Source organism: Acanthisitta chloris, unplaced genomic scaffold (genome assembly GCF_000695815.1).
Source record: "Acanthisitta chloris isolate BGI_N310 unplaced genomic scaffold, ASM69581v1 scaffold14630, whole genome shotgun sequence".
NCBI lineage: Eukaryota > Metazoa > Chordata > Aves > Passeriformes > Acanthisittidae > Acanthisitta > Acanthisitta chloris.
Window position 1 is genome coordinate 14,349 of NW_008652367.1, and position 21,266 is coordinate 35,614.

At 50.0% G+C, this 21,266-nt stretch overlaps 1 protein-coding gene across 1 annotated transcript; it reads left to right on the forward strand.

Moving 5' to 3' along the window:
• Positions 1 to 1,541: 1,541 nt before the first annotated feature.
• On the forward strand, positions 1,542 to 20,726 carry SLC4A5 (solute carrier family 4 (sodium bicarbonate cotransporter), member 5; the record flags this gene model as incomplete). Its single annotated transcript, XM_009077142.1, has 18 exons — positions 1,542 to 1,614; positions 1,798 to 1,992; positions 6,366 to 6,495; positions 8,758 to 8,918; positions 9,144 to 9,299; positions 10,895 to 10,990; positions 11,682 to 11,737; positions 13,707 to 13,864; positions 13,961 to 14,048; positions 14,223 to 14,377; positions 14,796 to 14,939; positions 15,298 to 15,472; positions 15,776 to 15,909; positions 15,993 to 16,264; positions 18,785 to 18,846; positions 19,304 to 19,504; positions 20,196 to 20,309; positions 20,565 to 20,726. Coding segments are annotated over exons 1-18 (2,532 nt in total), but the record flags the coding sequence as incomplete, so codon positions are not given.
• Positions 20,727 to 21,266: the final 540 nt, after the last annotated feature.

Genomic DNA, 21,266 nt, shown 5'->3' on the forward strand with positions numbered 1-21,266 from the left:
CCCAATGTTGTCTCAGCTGAAGGATTGTGTATCCCCATCCATCACTGGGGACTTGGCACTGAGGGGTTTGTGCTACTTCATCCTTTAGGAGCTTCTGGGTCATTTTTTACAGCACAGATAGGGATGGCTGCAGCTGGGTGGGTATTTTCCTGTTTTTCCTGCCAGCACCAACTTCCTAAAATCCTCAGCTTTTAGCCCAGTCATGATATTTTCAGGAAGCCAAAGCTCACTTCATCCATTAGGAGCTTCTGGGTCATTTTTTAGAGCACAGATAGGGATGGCTGCAGCTGGGTGGGTATTTTCCTGTTTTTCCTGCCAGCACCAACTTCCTAAAATCCTCAGCTTTTAGCCCAGTCATGATATTTTCAGGAAGCCAAAGCTTGTGGCTGACGTTAGCCCTTAGTACACCGCAGGATTGAGTTTACCCCTAAAATAAAGTGGTGCCTGCAAGAAGTGTTGGAATAATGGAGTTAAAAAAAAAATCAAACCAAACCCAACAAAATCTATTAGATCAAGAGGTGTCTTTAAATATCATCTGGGTGAAGGTTGGAGCCTGTATGAGACTAAAGATTATCTTTGCCCAGAGGGAAAAAAACGGGTCAATAATTCAACAGCCTAAGGAAAGCCAACGTGGCCAGCCCTGGGCCCTTCCAGTTCTTTGGGTGCACACCCCAATTTGCTTTCTCTTTTGAAGCTATTTGGCTTGAGTTGAGACTTTTCTTCCCTAAACTAGATGGATAATGGTGCGCTATTGCCATGGATGCAAGCAGCCGGAACGGGGGACACGGAGAGGCTGGTCCTGATCACTCTCAAAGTGACTTTGGGAGGCATCGACCGGGCTGCCATGAATAGTAACCGTTCTCCCGTCCAAGTCAAGTGTGAAAGGCAATCACTGGAGGTCAGATAATTAGAAGATTAATTAACATCCCTGACCAAATCCAAAGAAACTCCTATGGGGGATCAAACAGCAGGTTTGAAGGAAGAGATCTGGAAGTGGCAGCGTGGAAAAAAAAAACCCAACGAACGTGTGGTCAGGAAATGGGGAAAGCAAACTTGGCTTGTGCTAAACCTCTGTTAGGTCCCCCCAAAAATTCAGTGGGTGCTTACAGCCAGCAAACAACTCCTGTGACCTGAGCTCGTGTCTGTAATTGTGCCAGGAAATCTCCATGAGAATCTCCTACACTTCCCTCACCCCTTTCCTTGGAGCAGCACAAACTGGAGAGTGGAGATCTGGATTTTTCTTGACCGTGGGGAGAGCAGAGGTGGAGGTGGAGCACAGGCAGAGCTGGCACAGAGTGAGGCAGTGCTGAGCTCACCGAGGCAGGAGGTGCCGGAGGGTCCCGTGGGAAGGTCCTGACTCTCCAGTTCATCCTTGCCCTGGCTGGGAAGGACCCTGAGATTTCACCAGGGCCACACGTGTGAAGGATTCCCATAGTGGGGAGCACCTGGTGGGTGTGCAGAGAAGCTCTCACCCTGTCCAACACCCTTAAAACTCTCTCTCCTTTCTCCCCACGGCTCAGCTCTCTCCGAGCAGCAGGAACATGCTGGAGGATGAGGATGGGATGAGTGAGAGGGGACTCAGCAGCTCCAGGAGGAGATATGACGACGAGGAAGGTGAGTGAAAGCTCAGCAATATCCCAAAAGGCAGAAAGGGGCTGATCCATCAACTCTCCCAGAATAAACTCCATGCATTAAACCTGGTGGGAAGACAGCAAACATCTCCCTGCTTTTCTTCTTGAATTGGAAGGGAGAAAACACAGCTCTGTTGCCTAAAGCTTTTCCTGCCCATCTCTCTAGATTACCATTCCATCTACATCGGGGTGCCAGTGCCCCGGGGGTACCGCAGGAAGCGACGCCGGAGGAGATCTCCTGCCTCCAGCAGGGACAGGACGAGCGAGAGCGAGCGACACTACGAGCGCCACGACCACTCGGACACCGACGACGGAGGCCACGGCTGCTATGAGAGTGGCAACGACAATGCCAGCAGGACCAGTGAGTCCTCCTTGAGCTTCCTCACCCCCCAAAAAAATCCCCAGGAGGAGAGGTTTTGCAGCATCATTGAATCCGGGATTCACTTGGCACTAGTTTTCCCAGTGCATCCCGGGTTTATTTTTCCCTGTGGATGTCTCTGAGATCAGGGCACAGGGTGTGAAATGGGATCTGAGGCTGCTTTAGGGGATGGGTAGGCTAAAATATGAGTTGTCCTTGCCCTTGGGAGGTTGTTGAGAAGGAAATTGGGGTGCAGGGGGATCCTAGGGGTGCAGACAACCTTTGGGCATCACACCTTGTTCCCGACAGGCTTTTGCCCAAGGCTTTGCCAGGTCTCCTGAAATCTCCTTAGGGAAGATTAACCTTTTGCACAGCAAAGGAGCTGTAGATTCATTGGGGAGGGTTTTTTCCACCTTCCCTATAGAACTTGGCATTTAAGTTTACATCCAGCAGCTCACAGAGCAGGCAGAGGCTTAGCTGTGCTGTTCCCTACAGAAGGAAAAGTTTCCAGGTCTTCTTTGTATGGGAAAAGGTTTTTGCAGGACCACATCCCTTCCTTTCCACATGCCACTGAGATGGAGCACTGGGCTGGTTTTTGGGGGAAAAAAAGTCACTCCATTGAGGAAATACACCCCAAAAAGTCTCAACCTTGCAGCAGCCCAGGGAATCTCCCTCATTCCGATGGTTTTGCCCTGTAAAAGTCTTTGCCTTGAGCTTAGAGGGGATTTTCCTCCCTCACTCCTTATGGGAATGAAAAACCCTCCGTGCAATCACCCCAAACCTTTGATTTCTGCCCTCCCACCTCTCCCTCCCTCCCCTTTCTCTCTCCCTCCATCCTGGTGCCTCCCAAAGTGCTCACCTCTCCTCCACGCATCCCGTTTGATTTGGTAACTTCCCGTCATGGGAGCCAAAGGGAAAGGAAAGTGCTTTATATTCTCTGTAATCTGCTCCTTAAGCCTTGGGAGTTTAACAAGCCTGAGTGGATAAAGGAGGAAGTTTGAGGGTTTGGTGGTTTTGGTACCGAGCAGTGAAGGTTTGGTTTCGCTGGGAAGAAATGGGAGAAAAGATGGAAACGACTCCAGGTAGGTTATTTCCATCTCTCCTTGGTGGGGGGAGCAGGAGAAGAGGGGGAGACAAGGCTCTGTGATTTTTTGGCTTTGTTTTCCCCTTGTGAAAGCAACTGGAGACTCTGTGTGGAGTTGGGTTGAGCTCAGGGCATTGAGCTCCAAGGCTCACCCCAAAAAATGAAGGAACGGGAGGGAACTGCAGCTGCTCCCCAGTAGCTGAGGAAGTAGAAAAGATGATATTTGGAAGGAGAAAAAGTCTCCCAGACCTGCAGGTTTCTTGAACAGGAAAGGAACATCTAATCCCATGGGATGTGTGCCTCAGTCTCCTCTTTTTGTGGGAGGTGAGGACCCTCCTGTGCCAGGAAACCCTGGGAAAAGGCAGTTGTGTTTCCAGCAGGACCACGAGAGCCGCTGGTTAACGTGCTGGAGCCTTAAATCAGGCTTAGTCCCACTGCCCAGGCGGATTGCAAGCCCCAGGCAGCACCACGTTCCCTAAATTCTATCCCTTTTGTGTTCTACCTAAAGCCAGAGTGGGAATTTCAGCAGGGAAAAGCATCTCTAGGTGAGGTTTTACTGCTGGATCAAAGTTGGGGTGTGCAGGGCTGGATGCACCAAGAGGTCTAAATGATTCCAGCAGCTCTGTGCTGTCCCATTTCCCATGGAATTGTAGGCTCTTGTGCATGTGGAATTATCCTCAGCATTCCCAGTGTTGGTGCTGAGCTGATTCCATGGCTCTGGGCTCCATGTGGATCCAATGTGGCCGAGATCTCGGTGAGGAGTCACAGCTGTGTTTCCCTATTGGAAAAACTGGTTCAAGGAGATATGGATCTGACCTGGGAACCTCTTGGAATGTGTCTTCAGGAAGCAGGTGCTGATTTTGGGGTGTTCTGTGGGTTTTGGCCACTGTCACTTGCAGCAGTTTTACCCTCAAATCCCCAGAGATGCCAAACCCTAAGTGAGCTGAGCAAATACCTGCTGCTTCCTGGGATTTGAGGTGCTGGATCTCATTTCCAGGACAAAAAAAAACCAAAGCAGGGAGAGCTGGGTGCTTTCCCAGGCACGAAAGGGTCGTGCAGGTGAATAGAGCCCAGGAATTTTGGCCGTGTGGCCAAGCCTGGTGGTGTTGGTTTAGCATCAGGCTCTTGGCTCGGGTCAGTGAGCAGAGGCCGATGCTGCCGGGAAGCCACGTCAGGTGCTGAAACATGGATTTATTCCTTCAACCAGGGGGGGAAAAAAAGCTTAAAAAAGCTCTTTATGCATGAGCTTTCTGTTATAACTTCCAGTGGTTCAAGGGGTTGTTTACTCTGGAGAAGAGGAAGCTCAGGTGAGACCTCATCACCCTCTACAACCCCCTGACAAGAGGTTGGAGTCAGGTGGGGGTTGGTCTCTTCTCCCAGGCAACAGCAGCAGGACAAGAGGGCACAGACTCAAGCTCTGCCAGGGGAGGGTTAGGTTGGATATTAGGAAGAGATTTTTTCCAGAGAGAGTGCTCAGGCATTGGAATGTGCTGCCCAGGGAGGTGGTGGATTCACCATCCCTGGAGGGTTTCAAGCTAAGACTGGATGTGTCACTTAGTGCCATGGTCTATAACCACAGTAGGGTTGGACTTGATGATCTTGGAGCTCTTTTCCAACCTGGTTGATTCTATGATTCTCTGAAGTGTGTCCCAGCTCTGACACCCCAAGATGAGTCTCCAGCAGGTTGAAGCAGGAGAAATCCATTCTTAAGCACCCAAGGAGGGAATTTGGACAGAGTAGGGAGCAGCAACCTCCAAACTGAGGACATGAAAAATTCCTGAAGAATTTCAAATGCCTCTTTTTCTATGAGTCCATCCAGAGATCCCACCCAGGACAGATATTCCCAGCAAACTCCTGATTTTTGGTGGTCTGACTCGTTGTATTCGTGGCGAGTTTGGAGGTTTGGAGGAAGTTTCAAGTTTGGGCTGCAGAGCAAAGCAACCAGTGTGAGACTTGGGGGGAGGTTGGATCTGTTTCATCCCTCTTACGAGAACAGCACTTAGGCTTAGAGAGCCTGAAACCCTCCAGGCATGTAGCCCAGCTCTAAAATTAACAGGAATATTAATAATCATAACAATGGAGCTTATGGAAATGGAAGGAGGACTTGACAACGGAGCTTTGGTCCTGCTGATGAGGCTTAAAGGGCTTAAGGGGCTAAGCAGGCTCAGCCTAAAGGGACATCCTATTCTTTCACAGCTGACACGACTTGGGGTCATCTCCTTTGTTGGGGAAAGGGTAATATTCCCAGTTTTCCCTCTGCTCATGCATGGCAATATAATTCCCTGCTTTTTTTTGAGTACTGTGTTACTCAAGTTTCTGATTCCCAGGTTTGAGAGCAAGGATTGTGCTAAAAAAAAGATAATTTCCAAGCTGGATGAACTGGAGTTGATGAACTCCTACTGGAGCATCTTAGGACACTCAGGATTGTATTAAACCCACACCATTTCCATGGATTCTGGTGTAAGGGCTGATGATAAACCTCCTGTTTGGAGCAACTGGGAAGCATTCCCAGCTGTGCCACATCCAGCTGCAAATCCAGGTGGTTGATTCCTCCCTGCAACCAAAATGTTGAGGTTTCCATAGAAAGGCATGTGGAGATGGAGAGGGTTAAAAGAAAATCCAGCCTGGAATTTTTTTTTAGGGGGAGGTCTGTCACCCTCCTGTGGCCACAGGGAATGCACTGAAGATGGAAAACCCTTTTCCCATCAGTCAGGAGGTTGGGGGTGATGTGTCTCCACTCCCCTTCCTTATCCAGTCTGGCTGTTTGCAGCCAGATGATGGATTTTTCCTACAGAAATGAGGAATTGGTGTTATTCCTCTTGCATGATACAAGTTCCCCTCAGGAATCCAGTGGGAAAACATGTGCAGAGCTGGAAACTGTAGGGATTTGGCTCTAACCTGGCAAAACAAGCTCCATGGTAGGGAAAAATGTGGGATACCCCATGGAAACAGGGCACATAATGCTCCTGGAGTTGGAATTTGTATTTTCTGCAGGGTTGGCCACATTCCCTGTATTTCCTGTATTTCCCTCCTGGCTTCCACTCATCCTTTCCCTCAGCATCCCACACCTCTCTGCACAGAGATTTTTGGGACAGGATTGCCAAGAGTTTTCCCATTCCTCAATATCTCATACCTTAAACATTTTCCTCAAAACCTCCTCTTTTTTTTTACCCCAAGATTCCAAACAACCCTCCAGATCCCTCTTTAACCCCACCAGTGTTTTCCATATGGGAATGGTGCAGGATCATTTTATCTCCAAATGATGTTAAGCCTCTCTTTTCCCCCCTGGCAGTGTCTCCAGCTGCTGAACGTCTCCGCTACATCCTGGGGGAAGACGATGAACCTCCCAATCCCACACTTTTCACGGAGATGGACACACTGCAGCACGATGGAGAGGAGATGGAGTGGAAAGAATCAGCCAGGTGAGGCAGGGGGGGAAGATGCTTGAGGTTGAAAATGTGTCAAGAAAAGATCCACTTCCCAAATATCTCAGGGTAGAAATGGGATCAGGAAATGAGCATCATTTGTAAGGAGGGAGGTGAAAAAGACATTCCCAAATTAGGGATATGCAGAAAGCACAGTGTTTTAGGAGGCTTTGCAGCCTGCCAAGGAGGAGGATTTCCCACCTTGTCCCATGTCTCCTCAAGTGGGATCAACCCCAGAGCTGGAGCTTTTCCCATTCCCTGTCACCACATGAAAGCAGAAAGGGTTGGGAGGGTGAAAAAAAACAGGGAAACATGCTGGGAAACTGGAGAATTAGGGAAATGGGAATAGGGGACAACATCTCAAATCCAAGTGGGATTTTTCTCTTCCTAACCTCTGCTGTGTAAGGCCCAGTGGGATTGGGGGTTCTTGGGAAGGGATTCAGGGCTGCTGATTATATCCCAAGCCCTTTCCTTTCATGGGATTTCTGAGTCTGAGTGTGGAGTTTTGCTTGAGGGATTGGGAGAGGACAGGATCAGACCCTGTGGCTGCTCATCCTCTCCCCTGGGCTGGTTGTTTGCATCACCATCCCTTTGGAAAGCTCTTAAGCCTCCTCCTGGTTGCCATCCCTGCTCAAACTCCAGTGTTGGAATTTTATGGGCAAAACCCTGGATTCCCACCCCCTAATTTTCCATAGGTCTGTATCTACTCAGCCCTTCTCCCAAAAAGGCTTGGAAGGCAAAAATACCAACATTTGCATTGGGATTATCATCAGGGAGGGCTTGAGATGGAGAGTTCCAAACTCTTCCTGGGAGGATGGAAGTTACTCAAGTCCTGATTTCCACTCGCAGCAAGGAGCAGTTCAGCCTCTTGAGCTGCAGGAGAGCAGCTCTGTGGTGGGAGCAGCAGGAGGGAACAACTCTCCCTGTGGCTAAATCCATAGCAAATGGAAAAAGGTGGAGCTCAAGGCGCTGGGCACGGCAGGGAGTTGGGATTTTGCTGTAGCCTTGGCGAAGGCATCACGGGATGCCAATCCTGGGGGAAAGGCACCACTGGAAATGTGCCTCGAGTCCACACAGAGCTGCCACCCTGTCTGCTCACTAATAACCCACTTTCATCAGGAAAAGGGGGCAAAAAAAGAAAGGAAAAGTGACCTAATCGGCTTTGGGCACCGACGGAGCTTAGCGGGTGCCGCGAAGCTTGAATTGCCTCCCGATCAAAGCCGCGTTGTTTGAAGGCTGCAGAAAGGGTTTCTGCATGGGAATTGGGGTGGCACCAGGCCCAAATTTTATATTTATGGATGTACTGGAGTTTTGTTCCCAGCACAGACCTTTTCTGGCACTCCCAGATATTATTTTGAGGGTTTTTTTCGGTAGACACATATGGAATTTTCTCTTTGCTGCAGCATTTTGGTGCAGCTGATACAATCCTGGGCTCTCCCTACCCTTCCCTTACAGCATTCCTGAGCCATCAGCTGTTTCCAAACCTCCTACATCCTTTCCATCCTTGCCCCCTGAGGCAGCAGGAGCCCAAATCCCAGTTGTGCCAGTTGAAATTTATAAGGTTAAACTCTGTGAAGGCTAATCCACGGAGCCTGCAAACCTCCTGGAAAGGAAAAGCAGCTTTCTTCCCCAAATCAATGTCTTGCCAAGAGCTGCCCTTCCAGGAGTCTGAGCCCTGTTCCTGAGGAGGTGGGAGGAGTCAGCCACCATTCCCAAACTTGCTCTTTGTTGTAAGATAAAGGAGTGGAGGTGGAAGGGCTGTTTTCCAAGGGTTTGCAAACCATCTCGTCTCCCACCATGGGAATGAAGTGCCCAGATTGAATCAGAGCATTGCTAAGGAATTAAAAAACCACTGGGAATGCCCTTGGAGTTCTTCTCTCCTGTGTGCACTACTGGTCCATGCAAGGTGCAGATCCTAAGGCAAGGGCAGCTCCATGGGAAAACCTCTCAAATCTCCCAGGAGCAATTTGAGGAGGGTGAAATCCCAACTCAATAGGGTTGAGTGCACTGATAGGTCTGAGAGATTTTTCTTCACTCTACAATCATGGAAGCAGAGCTTTGAGTCATGATGTCACTCAATTTCTCCACTCCCATCCTGAATAACAAGGAAAACTCCATAGGATGAATTAATCCAGGTTTGCAAACTGCCTGGAGAAGAGAAACTCCCCAGGAGAAGCAATCGATTCTTATTCCTTTCTTGTCTCTTATTCCCTTCTCACACACCACTCCCATTCCATGCCTGTCCCGCTCTCTTACCAGGTGGATAAAATTTGAAGAAAAGGTGGAGGAAGGAGGGGAGAGGTGGAGCAAACCCCACGTGTCCACGTTGTCTCTGCACAGCCTGTTCGAGCTGCGGACGTGTCTACAGACGGGCACGGTGCTCCTGGACTTGGATGGCTACTCCTTGCCCCAAATTATAGGTAGGAGCTGGTGGGTGTCCATGGTTTTTGGATGGCTTTTTCCCCATGTCCTAAAGTGCTGGGAATGGGTTTAATTGCATTTACTTGCTCCATAAACCAAGTTGCATAGGAAGGAGCCAAGACTGGAGTTGAGAGCCACCAACCTGCTTCAGTAGGTTGTGGTCTTGAGCTTTCTGGGGGGTGCAGTGAGGTAACCCATGTACCTCCCTCGTTGGGTGCTTGCAGATGATGTCATTGAGAAGCAGATTGAGGATGGTCTGCTCAAACCAGAGCTGAGGGACAAGATAAGCTATGTGCTCCTCAGGAAGCATCGCCACCAAACCAAGAAACCAATCCACCGGTCCTTGGCCGACATCGGAAAATCTGTCTCCTCCAACACATGTGAGTCCTTGGTGTCCAACCTGTGCCTGGCTGCCCCCTTGGGTACTGGGGAGGGATATCTCGGAAGGAGGGGGAGGAGACCCAATGATTTGGGACACTCAACCATGAACTACCTTGAGAAAGTCCCCAAAAGTTCTGCCACTGGTGGCTCTGAGGGTGGGAGGTCATCGGGAGGGAGCTGGAAGTTCATCTCAGCTGCTGCTGAGAGGGACAGCATCCTGTGAGGAGCACAGCACTGTGTGAGGGACCACGTCATCCTGCGAGGGACCACGTCACCGCGTGAGGACAATGGCATTGTGTAAGGACAGTGGTGTCGGCAGTCGCTTGGCCAAGGGGTTTTCTGGCACAGCAACCTACAGACAAATCCAGTCTGCTCCGTGGTTGAACCCTCCTATTTTTGAGCCATTATAAAAGGGGATTTGTTTGTTTTCACGCTAGATTATTTACTTAGGTTTAAATGGAGGTCATTTGGTGGAGCCTGGGATTTGCCAGGCTACGGCTGCTCCCTGGGTAGACACAACCAAGCTGCATGTGGGCAAGGCCATCAAGAAGCAATATTCCCACCCTGTGGGCATTCCTATCTTTCAAACCAACCATCATCCATGTCCAAGGACTGGATATTTGAGGCAACATTTGGCCAGAAGTCTTCAAAATGGAGCACGGCCTGGGAATGTTGTGGTGGGTCCCTTGCTGAGACGATGGCGTCACTTTGAGTTTGGAAATAGGGACACTGAGGAAAAGATGATGATCACTGGCAGGAGCATAGGGATCTCCTGCACCTCTTGTGCCAGTGGAAACTCTGTGATGGATATTGGAAGAGATTCTGCCAGCACTTTGGAAATAGGGTCATGCCCCGTGGGAATTTCGTCGTTACAGTTATTGGGTTTAACCAATAGAAACAAGAGGAGAGGTGCTGTGGTTGCAGCTGATCCTCAGAGAGATGAGGAGCAACTCGACAAGACTCATCCAGATGAGTTTCCAAAAGGAAAACACAGTTTGGGGAATTGGGGAGGTTTTCTCAGGAAATGTTGGACTTAATACAGAAAAAGAAGTTTCTATAGGGAAGTAATTCAGCTTAAACATCTGAGGTGAAATATGGGACTCATCACCAGGTTAGGGAGGAGAAAAGTGAGACTTGGTGGTGGCCAATGGAAACGTTTTGAAGTGTGAAGTTCATGGCAGATTTCAAGTGTAGGTTTCTTTGGAGAATTATTAAATGGAAAAGCCAAATAAAATGTTGGATCTCCCTAAGTAACAGAAATTGCACTTCTGATCCCATGGAGAGCCTTGAAGAAAACATTGGTGAGCATGGGGTGGTGCAGGCTCCTTCCACTGAGCAGGAAGACTTGGGTTAAGGCATTTTATTCCCCTATTTTCCTTAATATTCCCTTACTGCTCACGGGAAAATACCCACGGGTGGGACAAAAGCGCCAAAGTAGAGTAGAAAGGCGTGAGAGAAAATTGCCGATGTCTTGATGCCTCAAGGCTCACGTCCGTGCTGAGCAGCTGATTTTTCAGCCTGGCCTCTTGCTTTCAGTGTCCCCCAGGGTTGCCCCATGGCAGCTGCATGTCCTCTAACAGCTCTTCCCTCTCAGCCCGCAGCCCCGTGCGGAGCCCGGCCACCGGCGCCGCCTTCCACCGCTCCACCGAGGACCTGCGGATGCGGCAGAGCGCGAGCTACGGGCGCCTGCGTAAGCTGGGCAGGGTGGTGGGGAGACAGGAACGGCCCCCAAATTACTGTGAAACCCCAAAAGTTCAAGCTGTGGTCTTGAGTGGGTGATTGCAGTGACAAGAGGTCCCACCGTGGCCATCGATGAGGTGGTTTGTGTAACCAAGAGTGGCTGAGATGTATATTCATAGTCGTAGAGTTTTAGGGGTTGGATGGAGCTTAAAGATAATCCACCCTTGCCCTGGGCAGGGACATCTCCTACTAGATCAGGTTGCTCAAGGCTTCATCCAGCCTGGGTTTGAGCACTGCCAGGGTTGGGGCAGCCACTGCTTCCCTGGGCAACCTGTGCCAGTGTCTCACCAACAGACACCAAGCCATGGACTCATGGAATCATTAAGGTTGGAAAAGCCCTCTAAGATCCTCGAGTCCAACCACTAGCTCAGCACTGCTGTGTTCACCACCAAACTGTGTCCCCAAGTGCCACATCAACACATTTTTCAAACATTTCCACCCCTGCCCTGGGCAACTGTGCCAATACTTTCGCACCCTTTGGGGTTTCTTCTTAGTGCACCTGTTGGCAAGTCCAAATAGAATACCAGTTTTATTTCTTCACACTAAGTCCTCCTGCCATGTTGTCCCCTTGCATGATGGGGCTGAGATTTGGCTGTGCATCGTGGAGTGGTTTTCTACCTTCTCTCTCTTCTCTCCATCAGGTCACGCGCAGAGTCGAAGCATGAATGACATCTCGGACACGCCGAGCAGTGACCAGGTAACCAACCCCCAAACCATCAGTGCAATGCTGTGAGGAGCATCTCCAACATTGACCCATGATGGAGCTCTGTGGTTGTTAAGGTCCATGTGAACCTTCTGTGGCTTCACTCAGTCAACAAGCAGCCAAATTCCTAATGAGGGAAACAAATATGTGTATTGAGCCTGGTGATCTCATGGGAAAGCTGTCCCAGAAGTGATACCTGTGCTTGCAAATTGAGCACAGGATTAGGGATGAGCAAAGATGTCAATGTAAACTGAAATCCTTGAGAGTGGAGAAAAAAAGTCCTTAAGATCTTTAGATGGGAAAGGAAAGGTGCTTGGAAGAGTGTAGGGATCCTAAAAGAGTCTTGGCTGGGTGAAGAGAGTAAATCCCACCCAACACATGGATGGAGCTCCCAAGAGAAGGGGCTGTCAACAGAGGTGGGTTCTGGTTTTCCCTCTGTGTGCTCCATGATGGACATGTTAATGCAAAGCTCAGCTGAGAGACCACCAAGGGTTTTTCCCTCTTGATTTGGATTTGTTAATGCAAAGCTCAGCTGAGAGGCCACCAAGGGTTTTTCCCTCTTGATTTGCTTTCACCAGGGAGCTGGGAAGGAACTGCAGGTGTTCAGGCAGCTCATGTGCACATCCCTGCTTGGGGATGTGATGGATCAATGGGATTTTGTGCCATTCTTTTGCTGGGTGTCCCATCCCAGCACTGAGGCTGTGTGGCTGGGAATTGTCGAAGCATTATGTGAGCTTTGCTTTGTGCCTGTGCAGGATTTCACTATAAACCTAAGGAAAAGCTACTGGCAGTGTGGGTTTTTAGGGAGCAGCATAGGATATCAGCCTGGTTTTTCCCAGGGATGTCCTTGCTGGGCTTACCTGGGGTTAAGTGAAGGATGGAAATCATGTGTGCTGGGAGTTGTGGGACAGGGATACCATGTCAGAGCAGCAGGAGGTTTCCAGAGCCCCTTCCAAAATGAAGCAATCCAAGTGGCCACTAAGGAACCCCAAATCTCAACCTGCAGCATTGGGGTTCGGAGGGTTAATCCCAAAATATGCAAAGTATGTAGGTTTAATCGCCCTATTAGACCCACTACAAAGGGACTTTTTAAGTGTTACACGAAGCTTAGTGGTCACTGTTAACTCCTGCTCTTGCTTATTCCAAGCTGCATTGGAGGAGTTGCTTTATTATTATTCCTTTTTTTTTTTTTTCCATTTGGATTTAAAAGATTAGGAAGGGGGGAGCTCACTGCCTGCTCACATGCCTCCCCTCATGCTGGCATATAGATTAGAGTAACTCCCTGCTTGGGTTGGTATTGAACCCTTGGAGACTCATAATGAAAGAGCTGCAGGGGAGAAGAGACCTGGGGATAAATGGTGCACTCTCTGCTGGGTTGAGAACTGGCACTGGCTTAGCCCAGTGAGGGGTGGTGAGTGGTGCCACGTCCAGTTAGAGAACCATGGAATCACAGACTCCACCAGGGTGGAAAAGACCTCCAAGATCATCAAGGCCAACCCTACTGTGGTTACAAGACCATGGCACTAAGGGTCTTGGGGGAGCCTGAGGCTGTAGGGCTGCAAATTAACTTCAAATACACATTCTGGCTTGCTCCAGGCTCCCTGAGCTTTGGCTCAGATTTTCCACAGGAGTTTTCACGGAGTTTTCCTTGCACAGACCTCGGTGCAGCAATGCACCTTTTGCAAAACACCAGTTGCTCGTTGTTTGGGGAGCTCTGGGCGAGGGGCTACGAATTGATCTCAGTCTTAGTGACATTTCTGAGTAACAAAGAAATTCAGCTTTATGAATTCTTGCTGGTTCATTCTTGGATGTGGCTCTTGAACCCAAACCTCTGGGAGTCCTGGGACCATCAGAGATGAAGAGGTTTGAGCCTGTGGCTTCAGCTTTTGTGTTCAGGGTGTGGAAAAACAAGGGGAAAAGCCAAATTTTGGTGCTTCCTTCCCCACCCTTGTCTTTCCAACAGTTGAAGAACAAGTTCATCAAGAAGATCCCCAAGGATGCAGAGGCCTCCAATGTGCTGGTGGGAGAAGTGGAATTCCTGGAGAAGCCTTTTGTGGCTTTCGTGCGGCTCCTCCAGGCGACGATGCTGGGAGGGGTGACGGAGGTGCCTGTCCCCACCAGGTGAGCACAACTCCTTCAGGTCCAAAGCACTGAGCAGGCCCATGACATGGGTGCTGGAGATCTGAGGGTGCCAACAAGGTGCCTTTCCCTTCCCAGATTCCTCTTCATTCTCCTCGGTCCCACGGGAAAAGCCAAATCCTACAACGAGATTGGCAGAGCCATCGCAACTCTCATGGTGGATGATGTGAGTAGATACAGCTCCTGACCCTCACTGGGAATCTCTTGCTCAGAACTGAGAAGAAAAAGCAATTTTCATCCTGTCACCCCAAAAATGAGCTTTAAAATCCCGTAATGACGTGGGATATGTGTGTGCTGGATGCTGTTCCTGGGGTGACACCTCTCCTGTCTCCATCCCCAGCTCTTCAGCGACGTTGCCTACAAAGCTCGGGACAGAGAAGACCTGATCGCTGGCATCGATGAGTTTCTGGATGAAGTCATTGTCCTGCCACCCGGCGAGTGGGACCCCAACATCAGGATTGAGCCACCCAAAAAAGTGCCCTCAGCTGAGAAGAGGTGAGTGGGAGATGTGGGGCTGGACCCAGCCCTGTGGCCACCCCCAATGTCTCCTCTTTTGGAGATGCTGGAGGACAACAGCTTTGCTTGTCTTCATCCCTAGAAATAATCTCTGCATATGTTCCAGAAATGCTGATTTTTCAGCAGGTTTTGCCTCCAGTTAAGCTCAGAGCCATTTCCACTCTGCAGTGACACCTTCTAGTGTGGCAGGAGGTTGGACTAGATGATCTTTAAGGTCCCTTCCAACCCAAACCAGTCCATTACTCTATGGAAATCTGCGTTAACCTTGGATTGAGCAAATTCAGCTCTTGATCCCCAGGGGCTGCAGGCAGAGAGGTGCACCATGGCCTTGGCCATGATCCCTATACCAGGAATGGCTCAGTGGGGCCTGTGGCCAACCCCAGTGTCTCTCCCCCAGGAAATCTGTTTTCTCTCTGAATGAAGTTGGGCAGATGAATGGCACAGCTGGTGGGGCAGGCGCTGGGGGCGGCGGCGGAGGCAGCGACGATGGTGAGATGCCTGAAGTTCATGAAATCGGGGAAGAGCTGGCGTGGACCGGCAGGTGAGCAAGAACCCACCACCCAGAAACCTTCAGCACCCATCAGCACGTCCTGCTGGCTCATCCCGTGGTCTCCTGGGGCATGGAGGGGTGAAATCCTTTTGGGAACAGCTTTTGTGCAGCACCAGATCAATTTTTGTTTATGTTTATATGTGTATGTCACAACTTCCCAGAGAAGCTGTGGTTGCCCCATGCCTGGAAATGTTCCAGGCCAGGTTTGGAGTGTGTTGGGAACAACCTGGTCTAGTGGAAGGTGTGGGTGAAACTCTTTAGGTTCCTTCCAATCTGAACCACTCCTTGATTCCATGATTCTGTTTGGGTGGAAGTCACGTGCATCTGGTCCTTGGTGGTGTCTCCCCAGGTTTTGTGGTGGCCTCTATTTGGATATCAAGAGGAAGCTGCCCTGGTTCCCGAGTGACTTCTATGAAGGTTTTCATATCCAGTCCATCTCTGCCATCTTGTTCATCTACCTGGGCTGCATCACCAACGCCATCACCTTCGGGGGCTTGCTGGGGGACGCTACGGACAACTACCAGGTCAAGTCCAGGGAGAGGAGGTCACTTTGGGGATAGCAAGATGGGATGGGATGGGCTTTACCCTACATGTGCCATGCCAAGCTTTAATGCTGGGGATGGAAATTCATTGCCAAGTGAAACTGGAAATACCTTCAGGATGGGAAAACCCATCTCAATGGCAGTGCCAGGAGCAAGGGGACATGGTCCCAACCATGCTATATGGGTCCAAGTAAAGGTTCTTCATTCCCATCTCCTTCTGGGGTATCTGTGGGGTCCGTGACGTGGCACAGCATCACCGTAACGCTGTGTTGGATCCATCCCTAGGGTGTCATGGAGAGTTTCCTCGGCACGGCCATGGCAGGATCCATGTTTTGCCTCTTTGCTGGGCAACCACTCATCATCCTCAGCAGCACTGGCCCCATCCTCATCTTCGAGAAGCTCCTCTTTGACTTCAGCAAGTAGGTGCTGGGCAATGCCAGGAGGAGGGGAACCAGGACCTGTCCATACAGGGCGATCTCACGGCTCTGCTCTTCCCTTCCAGAGGCAATGGCATTGACTACATGGAGTTTCGCCTCTGGATCGGCCTCCACTCTGCCCTACAGTGCCTTATCCTGGTGGCCACCGATGCCAGCTTCATTATAAAGTACATCACACGCTTCACAGAGGAAGGTTTCTCCACCCTCATCAGCTTCATCTTCATCTACGACGCCATCAAGAAGATGATCGGAGCCTTTAAGTACTACCCCATCAACTCGGACTTCAAACCGGACTACGTGACCATGTACAAGTGCGAGTGCATTGCTCCAGACCCAGGTGAGTACACCTCTTTTTTGGGGCTGGATGGGGAAGATGAAGAGGGTGGGGGGTCCCACTGTGGAGAAATCCCACTGGATTGTTGGCCGAGGACATGGAAGGAGTCAGCATGGGGTTGGAGAGACCTTGTCTCCATCCTCCTCCTCTGAGGTTGAATTTTGAAGATGGGAAGAAGAGCCTTGTCCCCCCCCCATGGATGAACACAGCAAATGGTGTTGGAGAGTCAGGATCTCAGCCTGGAGCAGCCAGATCTGGATGGATAAGAGGGAAATATGGAAATAAAAAGACATTTTAGATCATTAATTCCAACCTGCTACCGATGGAAACTTACTCTCCAGAAAATACCTGGAGTGGTTTTGTCCTCTCTAGTGTGTGTAACACCCTGAGATGTCCCAGTTGGATATGGAAACCTCCGTGGACTGTTTTTTTCTCCTCTTTTTTGCTCCTTTTCCAAAAGGAGAGGCCATCAGGCTCTGAGCAGATGGTCTTTCAATGGCTCCCCTGGTTTTGCTCTTGGATAGACATCCTGGATGATCCCTAATCTGAATTGTGCAGCTTGGATTCCTCTGTGACCACCTGGGAGTGGAAGTGGCTTTGGGCTGACAGCAGTTGACCACTTGCTCCCAGATGGGCTGAAATTTTTTTCAAGCCTATTTGGTGCCAGTTTTGGGGAGTATCAGCTGCAGACAGAGGAGCTAGAGAGAAGCTCTTCCCAAAACCAAAAGCATCCAAGACCTGCCACACAACACATTCCTAAGGCATTTGCCATTCCAAGGAGAGCTCTTCCCTGCTGCAATGGGAATACCAACGATTTGGTGTTTTTCCTTGATTTCTGGTCATCCACCACGCGCTGAGGGAGGCAATCCCGTTGGATTTGAAGCCCTCTGTGCAGTGGGAAGCACCTGGAGCCAACACAATCCCTTCCAAATGAAACACCCCCAGATCTGACCGGAGACAGATGCTCAACACAATCCTCAGGAGCCAAAACATCCCGAGTGGAGCCTTGACCTCCTCCACCCACCCTCGTGTGTCGGATTCTGCCTGGCAGCACCCACTGCTGGGGCCTAGCACAGGAGGAAGGCGAAGCCTTCAGCCTCCAGGGAGGTCTCCCCCTTTTCCAAGCCCCATCCCAAGCAAACCCTGAGCAACCAAGAGCCATTTGCCCCCCAAAACCACCTTGAACCCCATTCCTCACCCTCACCGCCCACAGCAGCGATGCCCACACTGGATTTTCCATTCCTCTAGATATTGAGAAATGATGTTTCTTTTCCCCCTTCCATCCTTCTTTTTTTTTTTTTTTTTTCTCTCGCTTCGTTCTGATTTTTTTGACTATTATAACTGATTTGTACCATATTTGTCTCTGCTGCACACATCAATTTGGGCTGATTTCAATCTCAAGTGAGTATCACCTTCTAAATATTAAAACTATTTTAATATTTGATACTCTTCCCCCTTGGGGGTTTTGATGTTCTTTTTGCTTTTTTTTTTTAATCTTCCATGTCTTTTACTTTTCTCTCTCTCTCTCTCTCTCCTCTCCTAAAAGGGTTTATAGAACCCTTAGGGCTCCTCTCCTAAATTATCTCCAGTGGCATTCTGCCCTTTTAGCCGTAGAAATTGCAATTCAGGCTGATTTCTGGAAAAAAATCAAAGGTTATGGAGAACAAAATGAGAAGGATGCTAATGTTTTTAGTGCTGGCTTTGCTGGCACTGATTCCCAGAGCCTTGGGCAGCCCTTGGGTCTCTGCTTCTAACCCAGCAATCACTTCTCCTTCATTAATCCTCGGTGCCGGGGATGGAGGCAGCCGAAATTCCCACTTGGCGCAGCAAGAGGATGGACCAGAGGGAAGAGGGGGGGAAAGAGCAGCCCTGGACCTTGCTCAGGGGCACCCAGAGAAAATGTGGGTGCTCCTGAAGCTGTGGAGCTGCGTCGCCCGAAGAACCGAGCCGAGCTGCTTTTTTTTACGCTGGAAGGAGAAGGTGCCGGGAGGGGTAGAGAGGTTTGGAGGTTTGCAGTGAGACATCAAAACACCCCTGAAAAAAAAACACCCCAACGAAAACCAAAAAAACCACCCCCCAAAAAATTAATAAACTATAAAAAAATGGCAAATTTGGGGATGATTGGGTTGGTGCCTCTCCAAAAATCCCAGGCTGCTTTTTCAGTCTTCTTACCCCTGTGGTTTGAAGGGTATCAGGAGGCTCAACTAGTAGCTTCCCTGAGCATCTCCTAAAAGTTTTTGGAGCTGGGAAACTCCTAAAAATCCACTCCACCCCCCACCTGGCCCTTCCCAGCCCTGGAGGGAGGAGAAGCTGCCCCGGGAGGAGTCGCGTTCTCCGCCGCCGCGTGGGATTAATCAGGGAGAAGTCGCTGCAGGGTTAGAAATGGGGTTTGCCCCCCCAAAATTCCTGGTCTGCCCTCGGAGGATGTGCTCCACTAACCCCAGTTTGCCTCTCTGGCTGGTTTGATTGCCAAAGCCCCTCGATATTAGCCAAAAACCTCACTAACAAACTCCTTTCCCGCAGCCAACGCGACCTTGTTCGATGCTTCAGCTCCAGTGGCACCGAACACCACTAACGTTTCTCTGGTAAGCAGGTTTGCTCATCCCAGTGGGATATCTGGGACAAGGGAGGGCAAATGGGAGGGATTTCCAAATCTGTGTTGGGTCAGGGTGAGGGAACTCAAGTTTGTGTTGCTGTGGGTTCAGGGTTGGGCTCAGCACCACCAAATCATCCCTTTTTGCCTGAATTTTTGTCATCTTTGAGGTTTTCCTCTGGGTTTTGGGACTCCCACTGGAAGCAGCCCTGGGAAATGCCTTTTCCTTGCATGCTGAGATGAGTCCAACTGCTAATTTTAGGGGTTTGGCCAGGAAATTTCCCTTTCCTTGTACACTGCAATCCCTAACTTTGGGTGGTTTGGAAATGTTCCTTCCCTTCCATGCTGGGAGTGCTGTTGTTGTCTTTTTGGCTGGGAATTGCCCTTTTCCCTATGCACTGCAGTTCCTTCAGATGCTAATTTTGCTTTCTTGGGGGGTTTCTCCCCAGTACAATACTATTAACCTCACAGCTCTGGACTGGACTCAGCTGAGTAAGAAGGAATGTCTCAAATACGGTGGCAGCTTAGTGGGAAAATCCTGCAAATTCGTGCCCGACTTGGCCCTCATGTCCTTCATCCTCTTCTTCGGCACCTACTCCATGACCTTGACCCTGAAAAAGTTTAAGTTCAGCCGCTATTTCCCCACCAGGGTAAGCAAAGTGTTTGGTTCTACCTCCCTCTTTTCCCAAAGGGAGGGAAAACAGGAGTTCTCCGTGTTTTTCTTGGATGCAAAGGACTCCAGGAAAAGAAATCTTTAAGGAGATGTTGACAACAATTAGGAGATTTTAGCCTCTGTTTTTGAGCTTCTGTAAAGCTTTTGGCACTGTCCTCACAGCATCCTTCTCTCCCAGCTGGAATAACTCATCACCTTGTGACAAAAGGAGAGAAAAACCTAAATTTTGTGGGTTATCTATGTGTGGAGCTGGAAAACCCAAAGCAGGAACAAACCTCTCCAGCCCTTGAATTAACCTCTTCATCCCATTAATTACCCTTTCCCCCTGTTTCCCTGTCTTGCCTCCAGGTCAGGGCTTTCATTGCTGATTTTTCCAATGTCTTCTCCATCCTGCTCTTCTGTGGAGTGGATGCCTGTTTTGGACTGGACACCCCTAAGCTCCATATCCCCAGTATCATCAAGGTTCGGCCGTGCCGGGGGGAACCTCTCACCTCTCCCACTCTCTTTCCAGCCTTTCTCCATTTCTTTGGGAAAATCACAGCTCCTGCAGTGTCCAGGCACCTTCCCAAAATCTGCTTTGTCTTTTCTAAGGAATATTCTGACTGTGTGACTTTCCTTCCTTTTTTTTTTTTTGTTTTTTTCCTCCCTTTTCTCTTTCGCTCCTGCAGCTGCGTAAACTCATTAGTGATTTCTCTATCTTTATGTCCATACTAATGTTTGTGGGGCTGGATGTGCTTTTTGGACTCAACACCCCAAAGCTCCAAGTGCCTACTGATTTTAAGGTAAAAAAGAAGGCAATCCAATCCCATTCCAGGAAGAATTTCTCTTCCTCCATCCATGGGTGGGAAGAGAGGGGGAAGCATCCAGGCAACACTTGGGGGGGGATGTGGATGCTGAGGGTGGTTTGGGTGCAGAGAGGTGGTGGTGGGATGGATCCCACCAGGGATGGGTGGTGATTTGTGGCTTCCCAAAGTGCTGGCAGTGCTTGGGTTCTCCCCATCCATGGGCTCAGCCAAACCCTGTGTCTGTGCCCCCAGCCCACCCGTGTGGACCGAGGCTGGTTCGTGTTTCCCTTTGGGAAGAACCCGTGGTGGGTGTACCTGGCCAGTGCCCTGCCTGCCCTGCTGGTCACCATCCTCATCTTCATGGACCAGCAGATCACAGCTGTCATTGTCAACAGGAAGGAGCACAAGCTGCGGGTGAGTGGCACCTTGGGGGACCCCCTGGCATGGGGGGTTTGTCCTAGCTTGGCACAGCTGCAGGGTTGGGATGCAAGCTGAGCTTTTGGGGTGACAAAGCTTCTGGGAGGGGAGGAAAGTCATTGGGTGCTGTAGGGGGGTGCAGGGTGGGGATGTGGGGTGCATCAGGGGGATACAGGATGCACCATGGTGATTTGGGATGTGCATCAGGGTGATGTGGGATGTGCATCAGGATGATGTGGGGTGTATGAGAGCAATGCAGAGTGTTCCAGGGGGATGTGGGGTGCATCAGGGAGATGCAGGATGCACCAAAGTAATGTGGGATGTGTATCAGGATGATGTGGGATGCACCAAAGTAATGTGGGATGTGTATCAGGATGATGTGGGGTGCACCAAAGTAATGTGGGATGTGTATCAGGATGATGTGGGGTGCATCAGGATGATGTACCAGGGTGATGTGGGATGTATGAGAGCAATGCAGAGTGTTCCAGGGGGATGTGGGGTGCATCAGAGGGATGTGGGGTGCATCAGGGGGATGCA